At 46.7% G+C, this 14,094-nt stretch overlaps 2 protein-coding genes across 2 annotated transcripts in view; both read right to left on the bottom strand.

Moving 5' to 3' along the window:
* The window catches only part of SF3B4 (splicing factor 3b, subunit 4, 49kDa), a 5,974-nt gene extending 3,044 nt beyond the window's left edge, over positions 1-2,930 (bottom strand). Inside the window, exons 1-4 of the mRNA XM_006902228.1 lie at positions 2,895-2,930; positions 2,288-2,416; positions 1,282-1,824; positions 820-1,026 (exon numbers count right to left, since the gene is read on the bottom strand). Coding sequence (XP_006902290.1) covers positions 820-1,026; positions 1,282-1,824; positions 2,288-2,416; positions 2,895-2,928 — 913 coding nt within the window. The 5' untranslated portion in view covers positions 2,929-2,930. The remainder of the gene's footprint in view (positions 1-819; positions 1,027-1,281; positions 1,825-2,287; positions 2,417-2,894) is intronic.
* A 2,041-nt stretch (positions 2,931-4,971) lies between these two features.
* MTMR11 (myotubularin related protein 11) lies at positions 4,972-12,134 on the bottom strand. Its single transcript, XM_006902227.1, has 16 exons — positions 12,124-12,134; positions 11,381-11,417; positions 11,132-11,192; positions 10,834-10,976; positions 10,519-10,597; positions 10,271-10,406; positions 9,934-10,021; positions 9,690-9,778; positions 9,481-9,605; positions 8,776-8,842; positions 8,485-8,555; positions 7,750-7,916; positions 7,301-7,474; positions 6,853-7,035; positions 6,150-6,443; positions 4,972-5,143 (listed from the first exon to the last, which is right to left on the bottom strand). Exons 1-16 carry the CDS (start codon positions 12,132-12,134, stop codon positions 4,997-4,999), a joined length of 1,872 nt encoding a protein of 623 aa, XP_006902289.1. The 3' UTR covers positions 4,972-4,996.
* Positions 12,135-14,094: the final 1,960 nt, after the last annotated feature.

The raw sequence follows: 14,094 nt of genomic DNA, 5'->3' as shown, positions 1-14,094 counted from the left end.
ATAAAAAAAAAAATAAAAGAATACAGCTCCCTGATTCTGGTGGAGTCCTCTGTAAGGAGTTGTGCTGCTAACCTAACAGTGATGCTTCTCTAGCAGTTCAAATCCACCAATAGCGCTGTGACAGAAAGTTGGGCAAGCTCCTTCCAGGCCATTTAATGCCTCTGAAAACCCTCTGGAGGGTCAGTTCCAACTCAACAGCAATGAGAGAGTGACTGCTTCTTTAAACACCTGAAAACAAAATTACTAAAAGAAACGTTATATTTGAAGGGGAAAAGTAAAACTAAGTTCTTTTTCAGTCATCTTTGTTTTGAGGTGCCAAATTGGTAACTAGGTCCATAAACAGGTCCATTAATCAAGAGGATGAGGAGCGCAGAATGTTAATAACCATCGAAAAAGCATTAGCAAATAATGCAAATAAACAGAAAATAGAATTGAACACAAAATCCTAGGTGCAAGTGCAACAAGAAAGATGTTCAAGAACCAGAAAAATAAAAGTCAATGAGATAAGAATTTCAAACAGAAGAACACATTAGCCAGTTTTGAGTACAGCAGAGATCATCCCTAGATTAGGTCACTTTTGGGGTAGATGTCAAAGGAGTGACAAGAAATAAAATTGCAAGTGCATATTACTTTTTAGAAAAATAGGAAATAAAAACAGGTAGGTAAGTAGCTAAGATAAGTAGAACAAATTATTTCTACTCATGCTTATATAAAAGAATGAAGAGCACTGGAACTATCTACTATTGTTGAGGGACAAAGAAGAGCAGCAAGAGTAACAGCTCCTCTATCAAATTCCCTTTACCAGCAAAGACCACTTACCTGGATGAGGCATCCCACCCGGCGGAAATGGGTGGGGATGTGAGTGTCCATGTCCAGGATGTCCAGCCCCTGGGGTTCCTGCTGATGGGGGACCATGTCCTCCAGCCCCCGGAGGCATGGGTGGTGGGGGCATGGCTGGAGGTATACCAGGCGGGAGTGCTCCAGGAGGTGGCACTGGAGGTGGGAAGGAGCCAGGAGGAGGCATACCTAAAGGGAAATGAGAAAAAGAGTATCTCTAAGTAATTGTATCAACCAAGCCTCAAAAAGATGAGCTCTTTCCCTTTCTTCCCAGCTCTAAAGCTATAAACAAAAACAACTTTCTTCTCTTGGAGGAAATCCACTGACTTCTTCCTCACCACAACCACCATCCCAATCCCCATCTCATTATCCAGTGACTCAACTGTCCTTTTCCTTCAGTCCCCCTAATTCCGAGACAAACATATTTTGAATGAGAAGCCTTACCTGGCGGAGGAAGTCCAGAGCCCAGTGACGATACGACGGGATTGGGGGCAGAAGGTGGAGGGGGTGCATCTGCAAACAGCTGGTGAGGGCGGTCAGCCTGGGAGAGTGGATTCTGGGCTGCCAGAAGCCGTTCAGCTGCAGAGCCATGCCGCTCACCCTTAGAGTCCTTCTTGAAGGCATAGGAGACTGTGATAGGGCGGTTACAGAGGTATTGCCCATTCATGGCCTCAATTGCTGCATCAGAAGCATCAAACGAAGCAAAATTAATAAAGGCATAACCCTTAGAGTTGCCTGTGTCAGGGTCCCGCATAATTTTAGGGGTTTGTAAGATGACTCCAAAGGCGCTGAAAGTATCATAAAGCAGCTTCTCGTCAATCTCTGGGTCCAGGTTCCCAATGAAAATGTTGGCCCCTACATCCAGGTTTTTGTTGTGAGCTGATGCCTTGTTCACTCGTATTGGTTTCCCGTAGAGTTTGATCATGTTCATGATCTTAATGGCATAGTCGGCATCTTCCTCACTTAGGAATTCTACAAAACCATATCCTGGGGAAGGAGAGGAAAGGAGGTTAGCAAGTGAAGAGGTTCAAAATGGAAGAATAACTCCCTACACTAGGCACAGAACGCAATCCAATGAGAACGGGGCCTGAAACAAATTGTGAGCTCAGGTTCATTAGAAAGAACTCTTCAGGCTGTTCCTTACAAAACAGTGCAGACACTGTTAGGCCCTCCAGGACATCTGCTTCATCAGTTGTTGTTAGGAGCCTTCAATGAGTGGACTGATAGCAACCCGATGAGCAAAAGAGCCGAACTTCATTCCATCCTGTGCTATTCTCACAATTGCTGACACAGGAGAACCCACTGCTGCAGTCACATCAATGCACCTGGTAGAGGGTCTTCATCTCCTTCACTGACCCTCCTTCACCTTTCCAGCATCATGCCCTTTTCCTTTTCCCTCCTAGTAACATGACCAACAACCAAAAAAGTGCATCTCCCGCTGTGTACCCACCTTGGTGCTGGCCTGTGACTCTATCCTTTGGCATGTGGGTGTTGACTACTGGTCCTGCCTGGAGAAACAGCTCCCATAACAGCGGCTCGCTGACCTTCTCATCCAGGCCTCCCACGTACACAGTAGCATCTGCAGAAAGGTGAAGGACGGTAGTGTAGGTCTAAGCGCGTAACAGAAAAAGAAGATGCTAGAAATATGAAAACGGTGTCCATGGAAGGGCACGAAATTTGGGTTCGTAGAAATGGAAACAAGAGGCAAGGGGGCGGGGAAGCTGGATCAAGCTCTTAAACTTTAAATAAAAGAATATCTAAGCATCCTCATTCTAGGACATGGAGAATCATAGTCTAAAATTGTCTTCTACTGAAAATTTCACTTTTCTCTACGGACTTTTAAAGTTTTTTAACGTGGTAAGGCAGCAAGAAATTGCACATAGAAAAGATCACAACTACAGGCCTCGGCGGGCAGCCTGCCACCTCGCCCCTAGATGGCACCGCGGCCGGTCCCGCGCCCCTTGAGGAGATTCAACCACCCCCCCTTACAGAAGCCTTTATGGCGATAGTCAGGTTCTCCCAGGCCCTCCCAAATCCAGGCGAATCCCTCTAGTTACCCTGATTCCGTTCGGAGATCGGCCCGGCCGCCATGGCGAAAGAGCTCCCGCCCTCTCCAAACACAAGCTCCGCTTCCCGACCGCGGCAGCAGCTTCCACTTCCGGGACAGAGGTCACTGTCGGGTGGTGAGCGGGGCCTCGACGGGGGCGGAGTCGGAAGGGGCCAGGCCGTTGTAGTAGGCGCTGTGGTTCTGTACGCCGCTGGCGCTAATGGTGGGGTTCAGCTGTTTTTTTTCTTGCTGCTTCCGCCGCTACCAGTGAGCGGGCCGAATGGAAACACTCAGACCTCTAAAGCAGTACTAGATGTGAAAGCCTCAAACTGCTCCCAAACACGTAGAATCGAAAACTGGCTGCCTTCCACCTGGGGCCCTTAAAACTTTGCCTCTGATCGGCCTCGTGGCCCCGTCCTGGGCGTGAGGTAGTTTCCTCTCAGGGAAGGGGACTGAGGACTGTCGGAGCTGAGGGTGACGTCAGAGCTCGGCCGGTGGTCCGTGAGGGTGCGGACACGAGCTGAGGGGTGGCCGGAATGCGAGGCCCGAGCTTTGCCTCGCCGTCTTCTGCGCCCGCTGGTCCGGGAGCAGCTATACTCCGAGCTCCCCGAATTCCTTATGTGTGATGCATAGCCTCCCCAGACCCCACTTCTCTACCTCGTAATAACACGGGGAATGCCTTCCTCTCCAGTCACCAACTTTGCATCCACCCCTTCTGGGGACCTCGCTCACTGCCAAAGTCAGTCCCGACTTGGAGTGACTCCATGAGACCAGATCTTCTCCACTGTGTTGTCTGAACCTCCAACGGGATTTTTAGAGCCAGTACGTTGCTCAGGAGAATGCCCATGTTTCTCCTGCGGAGCAGCTAGTAGATTAGAACCTTGGCATGGGCAGCCCAATTCCTTACCTCTAAGCCACCAGAGCTCCCTACTGGGTGGCCTTGTTGTTGTTGTTATGTGCCGTGGAGTCGTTTGCGACTCATAGCGACCCAATGTACAACAGCCCTAAACCCTGCTCTATCCTGTGCCAATCTCATTGCCTCTGACACACCCATCCCGATTACCCCAGTCACTGAATCAATCCACCTCATAGAGGGTCTTCCCCTCCTGCGCTGTCCCTCTACTCTACCCAGCATGATGTCCCTCTCTAAGGACCTGTCTCTCCTTACAACATGTCCAAAGTAAGTCAGACGAAGCCCCAGAATCCTTGCCTCCAAGGAGCAGCCTGGTTTAACTCTCTCTACGATGAATCTGTTTGTTCTCTTGGCAGTCCATGGTACATTCAATACTCTTCTCCAGCACCACAGCTCAAAGGCGTAAATTCTCCTGTCCTCCCTAGTCACTGTCCAGCTCTCTGATGCATAACAAGTGATTGCAAAGACCTGTGTATATTGGGTGGCCTAGGCTGTCCATTTTTGGCAGTTGGCCTGCCACATCTTCATCCTCTAGAACTGGTGAGTGCCAACGGCAGCCTTTCAGTTCACAGCAGGGCATTTAAAACAGTGCCACTAGTGCCCCTCCTTTGCTATGTGGGATTCTCTCTTCCAACAAAAACAATGCTAGCTAGCAATGTATATAAATAACATGCTTTAATGAACTCCTTAAATAGGAATGTTATTGAAAAAATACATAGGAGGAGGAGGAAAGGTGTCCCACATCCGTGTCATTTTTGTGGAAAACAATAAGAAATACTAAATGGAATTAAAGCAGCAGCAAGAAGGGTAAGTTATGAGGTCTCTAGGGCATCTTGTTGGAAATGATAATCTCTGATTTTATAATTTAATAGCTGATATCCAAAAGTGGTGGTATTGCTCTGCAAAAAAAAAAAAAATGGAGATCACATTATAGATTTTTTTGTTTTGTTTTGTTGTCTTGATACTTCAAATCATGAGAAACAAAATACTGCCTGGAACCAAAACATACAGGACAAGAATTGGAGGAGGTTAGCACCACCCACCTGTAATGGAAACTCAAGTCTACTGAGAGGGCTGTTTAAGGACTGGAGTGTGGAAGCTGAAGCAGCAAAACCAGATGAGAAAAATCAGGATTAGACAGAACCCTCCCTCAACCCAGACTGGCCTCTGTCCTGCCTGTATGAATGCCAGCAGCAGTTTCAGCAGGACTGGGAGAGAAGGTTGTTTGGATTTCTTTTCTTGGAGTGGTTTTCAGGAGATTGTGTTGGTGTCCATTTCTTTAGTAGCTCCTGAAGATGGGATAGCTCGTCCTGGAGGTCAGAGATTGTGGGAGCTGACAGGCCCATCTGGGAATGAAGCATAAAGGAATATTACAGTTTTAGTCCTTTGTTTCGGAGGTCCATTACTTCAGTGTCTTTAATTCTTTTCTCTTCCTACTGTGCCTTAGGCTCTACTTAATCTAAGCCACAAGTTGTTGTTAATGTGTCATCGAGTCACCTGTGACTTATAGGGACCCTATTTATGTATATTAGCTCTGAAATCTGCCCTAACCTGAGCCAATTCCATCATCTTGGATAGACCTAATTCCACTTCTCCAGTCACTGAGTCAATCCATCTCATCCTTTTCTGTGCTGTCCCTCCACCCTTTCAAGCATAGTGTCCTTCTCCATTAATTTGTCCCTCCCAGCCACGTGACCCAAAGTATATGAGACAGAACTTCAAAATCCTTGTCTCCAGGGAGCAATCTGGCTTCACCCTCTCCAGGACAGACCTGTTTGTTTTCCTGGCTGTCCACAGTATGTTTAACACTCTTCTCCAGCACCATAACTCAAAGGCATCGATCCTTCTTCTATCATCCTTTGTTATTGTCCAGCTCTCAGATGCATAGCAAGTAATTGTGAAGACCATGGCCTGGATCAGGAACACTGTAGTCTCCAGACTGACATTGTTGGTCTTCAGTACTATAGAGAGGTCCCTGACAGCCGACTTTCCCAATGCAATTTGTGTTTTGATTTCCTGATCAGGTGTCAAGAGTGTTCATTGTGGAACCCAGCGAGCTGAAGTTAGTAACAATCTCAGTCTCTTTACCGTCTATCACAATGCTGCCAATTGGCTCCGCAGTGAGAATCTTTGTTTTCTTGACATTGAGCTTCAATCCATACTGAAGGCTGCAGTCCTTGACCTTCTATAGTAAATGCCTCATGTCCTCCTCAGTTTCAGGAAGCAAGGTTGTGTCATCTTCCCCCCATATTCATAAACCTAAAGGAATAGCACTTCCCCAGCTACTCCCATTCATCTAGTGTATCAGTCAGGGCTTTCCTCTCACTCCCCATCTCTGTTCTTCCTTCTCACCTGGATCTCAGGCCTTCCTCTCAGGTAGCAGCGTCTCCAGAGCCTGATTTGGGGTCCCAGGTATCCAGGCAGTAGTAGCCCTGAGGGTAAAGGACAAGCTCCCCAATGTGAGGGGAGCCCCCACTCCTGGTCAGCCAGGCTTTCAGTGGAGATAGCAGGTCGAGGAAGCCAACGAGAAGAGACTGCCAGCAGGGAGGGACTGTCCCGCCAAGGACAGAGCTGATGTAGGGGGGCCAGGACTCCTCTAGAGAAGAGCCACATTGAACTCGGGGATCCAGGAACCATGAAGCTTGACTATAAAAAAAAAGAGAAAACAGTTGATAGCCTAGACCACTCATTTTCCCAAACTGAGCCAAAAAGAGGTATCAGCTGCTACTGTCCTAGTGGCTGGAACTATAAGCATATCTCCCTGAGAACTCTTCCTCTCTAATGAGTAAATGGAAACTAGGCCTCAGCACTGATTGAAGTTGATTTAGGGAAGTTAATAAAATAAGACAGACTGATACACAGAAGGGACAAAAAAGACACCTTCTATGCTATTGTGGGTTTCTGTCTTTCTCAGGTCAATTGGGGACCATAAGTGACAGCTGCATATGAGGGGTGGAATGGCTTTCTCTGGGGAACTAAAATACCTAGTGTTACTACCATAGTGGGATGAACTTACAGAAAATCAAGAAAATTTAGGAATTAATAGACATATCACCTGCTGACTAGGAAGCCAGGAATCCGGGCCATGCTCGGAGTCATAGCCAGGATTGTGGAATTGGAGTATCTGTTCTTTGCTGTAGCGTAAACCCCAATCCCAGACAGACAGCTGCTGGTTAACAGAGTTCTCAGTGGGGGGCTGGGGATGCCCTGGTATGTAGACTTGTGTATAAGAGTTGAACTGGACAGAGAAAACAAAAAGAAGCATGGTAAACAAAAAAATATATTTCTGCCCCCCCTCAAATCTGAATAGAGAAATTATCCAGTACTTCTCACCTTTTACTCTAGAATCTAATAAAATACAAAGCAAAAGTCCAGGCCTGAGAATGAGCCTCAAGTTTCCCTTTCCCAACTAACAAGACTTCAGTTCTCATAAGACAAACCTAAATGTCAGAAAGTAATTCTCAGTGAGGATTGGGGGAGGCAAAAAAATGGAAGTTACTAACTTGTCCACTTTGCTTTCCACGTTCCCAGGGTGTATCTCTCAGGAAGGTAAGGGTGTCAGGAACCCTAACACTGTCATGAAGAGCAAGAAGGAAAAACTCAGAGAATTCAAACTCCGCTGGGAACTGCTGGAGAAGCTGCCAGACACAATCAAGGAAGAGGAGGAACACTGGGGCCTGAGGAGGGAAGTGAGTGGTTAGAAGAGATGGTCAAGACATGAAGGGGGCAGGTCACAAAATGATGAGGGCTGGAGGACACAGGAAAAGGGGGCACCAGAGTCAGGGAATGGGAATCTGGAAGGCAGTAGGGGACTGTGGCACCTCACTGATTTTGGTTTCTCTCTAAGCTCAGGACCCTCTGATCTCATTGCCCTAAAATGGATTCTCTATCATTTCCCCCATTTCCTTTCTTTAGTAGCACAACCCCCCTCATATTCCCACACCTTTCTCACCTCTTCATTGGCCCCAGTTCCCCCAAGCCGGGTCAGGAAGGGGTGTCCAGCTGCCACCCATTCTCGCTGGACTAGTGTTTGGAAGCCAAGCAGTGTGCGGGCTTCTCGGGCTGAAAGCAGCTGGACGAGTGAAGAGAGGAGGCCATTGAGATCACGGTCACTGCGCTCTGGGTCATGAAGAGGAGGAAGGGGCAAAGAAAGGGCACCAAGAAACTAGGGCAGGAGAGAGTGGGAAGGAGAAAGGTGGCAAGGAGAAGTGATGTGCAAAGAAGAAATATTTTGGGGATAGATGGCGTTGAGAAGGCATATAGAAGAAATGAAGAGAAAACAAAGATCTTGAATGACTCACTTCATAGAATCCACCTAGGTAGAAACCCCCAGCTTCATTGTAGGAAGTGGAATAATCACATTGCTATTTATTTATTTATTTTTTTAAAAATCACATTTTTCAAATCAACTTTAGCTTTGCCCTCTCTTCCCCAAACTCAGCCCCTATCCACTGACTGAAGGCAGGGAGCAGAGGAAAGAGAATGCTAGGGATAGGGACTACAATCTACAGTGGGTGACAGAGGTAGCACGGCAGGGGAAGAATTAGAGCTCATGAGCATTTTCTGATAACTGAAAAGGAGAAAACTAGTACTTGAAGGGGACAAAAGAGCCTTATGGGCCTCCTTCCCTGGTCAGAATCCAGTTAGTTAGGTATAGGGGGAAAGTGGAACGACCCAGGAAACTCACCTTGGAGTACTACAGATCGAACTCTGGAAGTGACTAAGACTGAGATATCACTGGCCTTTCGGAGACAAGACCTGAAGGGACAGAAGTGTAATAAAACACCTAGGGAAAAACGGTGATGGGTCATCAAATAGAATAGAGGCAGACTCCAATATCATGCTCCTTCTAGAAGCAAGAAAACAACCATCTTCTTGAGAAACTGAGGAGTTAATGGAAGATCCTTTCACGTGTCTTAAGTTAGAAGAAGGCTGAGGAGAATTGAATTATATGAATCACGGCTAGAAGAAGGAGTACCTGACATGGTCCAACCATCGAGTTCCTTCCAGGGCTGAAAGCCATTTATCCTCAGCTACAGATGAATCTGGTAGAGAGTAGAGGTGTCAGAAGGACAAAGAAATCAGAATTTAGGATACAGAGTCTGTTAACCTGATGGGTTAAGAATAAATTGGGTAGTGGTGGCCTAGGAATAGGGGTAGGAATGACTATAAATGAAGTTATTATAAATTACCATGAAGTTTCTAAAAATTAAATTGGTTTTTTTTAAATTTTTTTCATCCCCCCCACTAGTTTATTTATAAGATTCGAGAATACATTGTTTTCAAGAACAAATTATTTCCATTTCCCTCACACCCCCACCCGTCAAACTGTACAACCTCATGATTAATCCCCCCTCTCCTTGCACATCCTCATCCCTCTGCTTCCAACCTCTCCCACCCCTCTTGGATCCTTATACTCATTCTACAATAATGGCTTTATACAGTCAATTGAACTACATCTATAAAACAGGTTAAAAGTGAATCTAATGGTAAAGTATTTGTCAAGAAAGCTGTTAAAATATACTAAATTGGGAGTCCAGATATAAGGAAATCTAAGTTTGTGCAAGATGAAAGTTGAGTAGAAAACTAAGATTCACTGGACTGAAAGTTTATAATGAGCAAGTTATAAACCGTGTTAGGGCCAGTAGACCTAGGGGTAAGGGTAGAGGCCAAAGGTTCTTACCAGGCAGGCAGAGGGCTCTAAGCCGCAAGTGGGCAAGTTGGATGTCTGTGAGACTAGGTATTTCATCCATAGTGTCTACTAAGACGACATCTGAATGCCCAGCCTGGAGCATTGACTCCACTGCTCTGGAGGGGAGAGGGTCAGAAAGTAAGGAAAGAACTCCGTCTTGAACACCTAACCCTTGATTCCTCCCTCAAACCTTCACTCACCTGATATCTTCCTTGCTAGGGTCACTGGCTGTATAAAAGCCACCACAGCGGAGAAGATCACTGCCCCCAGGATGATGCCAGGATAGGCGCTTCAAATGGACAAGAGAAGGATCACCATGGAAGAAACTCAGTCCTTCCTATTCTTAAGCTGACACTGAGCTCATAGGGATCCCTCCCTCCACTCTGACCTCTGACCTCCCATGACCCTTTAATTCTCAGCCATTTTTCTGGCCCTCATACTGACCGGTCCACGGCCCTGATGGAAGTGACCAAATGCCTTCTTAACTTCGCTGTCCAGAGTTCGGTTAGGGACCCAGAAGTAACGAGGAAGGCTGTGAGATTGAGTTATGTCACTGCTTAATGTGTTCAATGCCCTTATTATAGTGAAAAGCTTCAATTATCTAGAAGGAAGCTGCTTTGGAGGGAGTAACCTAAGGGGTCTCAGATTTTAAGGTCTAGAAAGTAAGAAGGATAGTTTTGTGGATGTTGTAGGAGACAAAGAGTCTATGGAGAGCTCAAGCCTTAGCGGATCAGAGAATGGGAACATTGGTAACCCTGGTTGGAGTAAACGAAGGAATCACCTGGTGGCTATGTCGAACCTCTCATTGACAGTGCTGACCCTCCAACCTCTGGCCCCCTGCTTCTTCCGCTCGGCCTCCCAGTCTTCTAATATTTCCAACAGGGGAATAGGTGGTTTTCTGGGGCCAGAACTCTGGCCTAGGACAGGAGTGAGGACCAGAAAAAAAGATGAATCAGAGACAGCACTCTCTAAAGGTGTTTTCAGCCACCTTCTGCTTTCCCTTTTTCTATCCTCAAGCACCTCACTCACCAGCCTTGCTCAAGGTTATCCCTGAATAGTGCTGGGCTTGATTATTCTGAGTTCTGGCTTGGACAATGGCCATGGTCACCTGTGGAGGAAAGGACAGCCCATCCTTCTGGTTCAGAATGAAGAAGTGAAAAGAAGAAATGAGGCCCACATATCATACTAAGTAACCCAACCCAACCCTGCCTTTCATTCTCTGTTTGAAGAGAGAAATGAGGAGTGATGAGCAGGGTCCTGGAGGGTGGGAGAAGGCTGGGAACTGCAGGGAGAGGATCCAAAGGACTAATAGGGAGGAGGCCTCTTGGATTTAGGGCCGCTTACCTGAAAAGCCTGAGGTTCTAGTCCTCCACTCTCAAAACCAACTCTGAGCAGCCGGAAGTCTCTGCCATGAATCAGGATCTCCTCTGGGATAAATTTAAGCAAGGACCCTGGACGGAGTAGCTGGACTCGGGATAGGCCATTCACTGAAGTCAAGAATTAGACAGCAGTTACTAAAAATATGTGTTAATGATTGAATGGAAAGGAATTTGCTTCATAAACTTTCACGAAGAGAAGTATAACCATGGATTAGGGTCTCTCTAAAAGGAACCCTTCCTGCCCACTAAACCCCCACACTTACCAGCTTCTAATCGCCCAATGTTGAGCAGGGTAAAATCATATTCACTGCTGAGGGGAGTGTCCTAGGGGAAATAAATTACTGATGCTAAAGATATATGTACATGAGATAATACCTTTTTCCTACCTTGGCATTCCCCAACCCCCCAGAGACCTAGAAACATCCCCCACTGATTAGTATCTCACTTCAGTGTTATCGCCATCCTTGCCCATTTCCCAGTACCTGCCCTTTCCATGGTCCTAATCATCTCACCTGACTCCGCTGCCATCCACAAGGTTGGAAGGTGATCCTCAAGTTGGTGCAAATCAGTGTTCCAGGCAATTCAGGTTCCAGCCCCTTCCTCACCCCTGGGGCCCATGCTAGGATCTGCTCCCCTAGAGGGAAAACAGCTTAAACTACTCCCCGTGATGCTCACTGGAGACCTCTGGTGGCGGTTCATAGGGAACTGCGTTGCTAACCCAAAGGCCATGCTTCTTGTGGTTCAAACCCACCAGTTTCTTTTAAGGAGAAAGGTGAGCCATTTCCTCCTACGCATTTTACAGCATTAGAAACCCAATGGAAGATCAGCTATGAGTGGGTTCTGCCTCCGATGGCAGTGAATAAGTGAGCAAGCGTTTACTCACCTATGTCCTCTGATGTAGGAGGATCTAATGATATAGGAAAGAGTAAGCGCTTTCCCCAGCCCACTAGAATGTAAGCTTACTAAGAGAATTTATGGTTTTTTTAAACCTCTGAAACCTTAGAGCACACAAAGGTTATCCGCCACACAGTAGGCAGGCACTCAAGTATTTATTAAATGAGAGAAATGGTAAGAGAGTCAGGAAAGCAAGAAAATAATTAGGGTTCAACCTCCCAGCCAGTTCTGGATAGAGAAGAGCTCGAGCCTCAAGCAGCACTTTGAACCAGGAGAGGAATACAGAAGTATTTTTGTAATGAAAGGATGAAAGTTTAGGGGTCCATTTAGAAGTCAAAAACATGGGAGGGTATTATATTACCTGGGAGGCATCCAGAGGCCAGGCAACTGCCGAGCTGATCAGCCCTGTGCTGCGGCATCCTGTTCCCCTGGACAGATTTCGGTTGGGAAAACTGAGAATGGTGCAGGGTAAATCCCAGGCCTCCCCAGCACAGGTTTGGGATTTTCTCAGTAGTCAAAGGCCGACATTCAGATTTGGGGGAAACTGGGATCCATGCCTACGGGGAGCTCAGGACTTGTTGGCAGACAGTCAAGGGAGGTGCTGGTTAATGGATAATGAGACAATGAACTTGAGACTAAGAAAAAGGCAGACCAAGCTCCATCAACAGAAGTTGATTTGATACACACCTTTCTTCTCCAGATCCTTTTCGTCGTCCTCCTCTATACCCTCCCCAATCCCATTCACAACCTCTTACCCACTAGACGCCCAAGAGGTTCCCTCTCCTTACCCCCATTTCTGGCTCCTCCTTTTGGGGGGCAATGTTGAAACTCTGGCCCCGGCCCCCCCACCACATTTTCCCGGCTCCATCCGGGGACGGAGCAATTAAGGGTGGGAAACCTGGAGGATGCTCAGTCCCTTTGGGAAGAGGCTGAATCTCGTAGTTAAGGAGAGGGAAGCCGGGGACAGGGGCAGAGGGAAGGGCACTAGGCAAAGAAACATTTGAAGCCGACTGGGGACAAACAGGGGTCTTTGAAGGTGTGTCTGCCCAGAGCTGGCTCCACCGAAACTTCAGTCGACTCAGGAGAGGGCGGGAGAGACGCCCAGCCCCTTAAAGGGGAACACACACAATTTAGAAAAAGGGAAAGTAGAGGAGCCTAAGAAAGGGGAGGGGAAATGGGAAACCAGGAAAAAAGTGCTCAGACTCTTGTCTTCAATCCCAGATCCCGTTCTCTTCCTGTTCATGAATACTGGACACTATCTGATGGGAACAGTAATAATAACAATGGCCAAAGGAAAATTTGGGCCACCTGTGTTTTCAATAATGGGAAGCTCAGTTCTTTTTTGTGCATTTCAAAGTGAAGGTGGAATGCCTCCTTTTGACAAACTGAGCAAAAGTAGGTGAGGAAGTGAAATAAATGTAAATTGGGCCTCAGGGATTTTTGTCAGGGAAGGCCTAAGAACTGGGGAGGGAAACAGGTTTTTGTTTTTTAATGCCCTCTACAGAAAGCATGAAATGCACCTTGAGTTAACGGTGCTATTCTCTTTCCTTCACCTCACACATTACCAGCCAATTGGAAATGAAAGCCCATTCCAGGTAAAGGACTCCTCCCCCTCCAACCTAGACACCAGATCTTCGTATTCATTATTTATGTTTAGGACTTTGAAAGCTGAGGGCTGTTCAGCTCAAAATCCCACACTCCAGTCTCAGTTCGCCGCAACTTTACATGCAGAGTAGAAGAAGGGTGGAGGGGCACTAGGAGAGAACTGCAGTTTAGGGCGTCTGGGTAGCAATGCCAAAGTCTATATTTAGAAATAAAAAAAAAACACCAGGAAATAGAAGAAAAAGTTAAATCAGCTGCTGTTTTATTGTTCTTGAGTCCATACAGAGGCAACAGTCTAGGTGGGGGCCCAAAGTGATACTCCACTTCTCCACCCCCCACCCCAGAACACACACCCTTCCGGCCTCCAGCTTTGAGTCTCCTGTGTTGGCTGCAACCATGGAAATAATGAAGACTTAAAAACAGTCTGGACCGAAAAGACATACACCTGCCAGAAAGATTCTAGAAGTCCTAAAAGCTCCCCAGCACCACCCCCTATTCTTTGCCCCTGCATTTCAGTGCCTCAACCTCTTGGGGGAAAAGAATTCTTCCCAAGGTCTGCTAAAATAAGAAATAAATGCACTGAAAAAGATGTGTGCCACAATTGAACTTTTATCCCTAGTCCTGTTTCCCACCACCCTTCATGTAAGAGCCTCATTCTATTCTTAAAAACTCAGAGGTGTAGGAGCACTGGAGGAATACAGAGAAATAGGAGAAAGTTAGAGGGAGAAAT

Source organism: Elephantulus edwardii, unplaced genomic scaffold (genome assembly GCF_000299155.1).
Source record: "Elephantulus edwardii isolate Elephantulus edwardi_28Jun2011 unplaced genomic scaffold, EleEdw1.0 scaffold00384, whole genome shotgun sequence".
Taxonomy (NCBI): domain Eukaryota; kingdom Metazoa; phylum Chordata; class Mammalia; order Macroscelidea; family Macroscelididae; genus Elephantulus; species Elephantulus edwardii.
This window is presented reverse-complemented; position numbering and strand designations above follow the sequence as displayed.

What these genes read in the sequence shown, in the direction of transcription:
- MTMR11 (XM_006902227.1), bottom strand. An exon ending in CCTGGCTTCCTAGTCAGCAG is followed by an intron (nt 6,444 to 6,852) that starts GTGATATGTCTA and finishes TTTTTTTTATAG; the next exon opens with TCAAGCTTCATGGTTCCTGG. An exon ending in GAGGAAGGCCTGAGATCCAG is followed by an intron (nt 5,144 to 6,149) that starts GTGAGAAGGAAG and finishes CTTCATTCCCAG; the next exon opens with ATGGGCCTGTCAGCTCCCAC.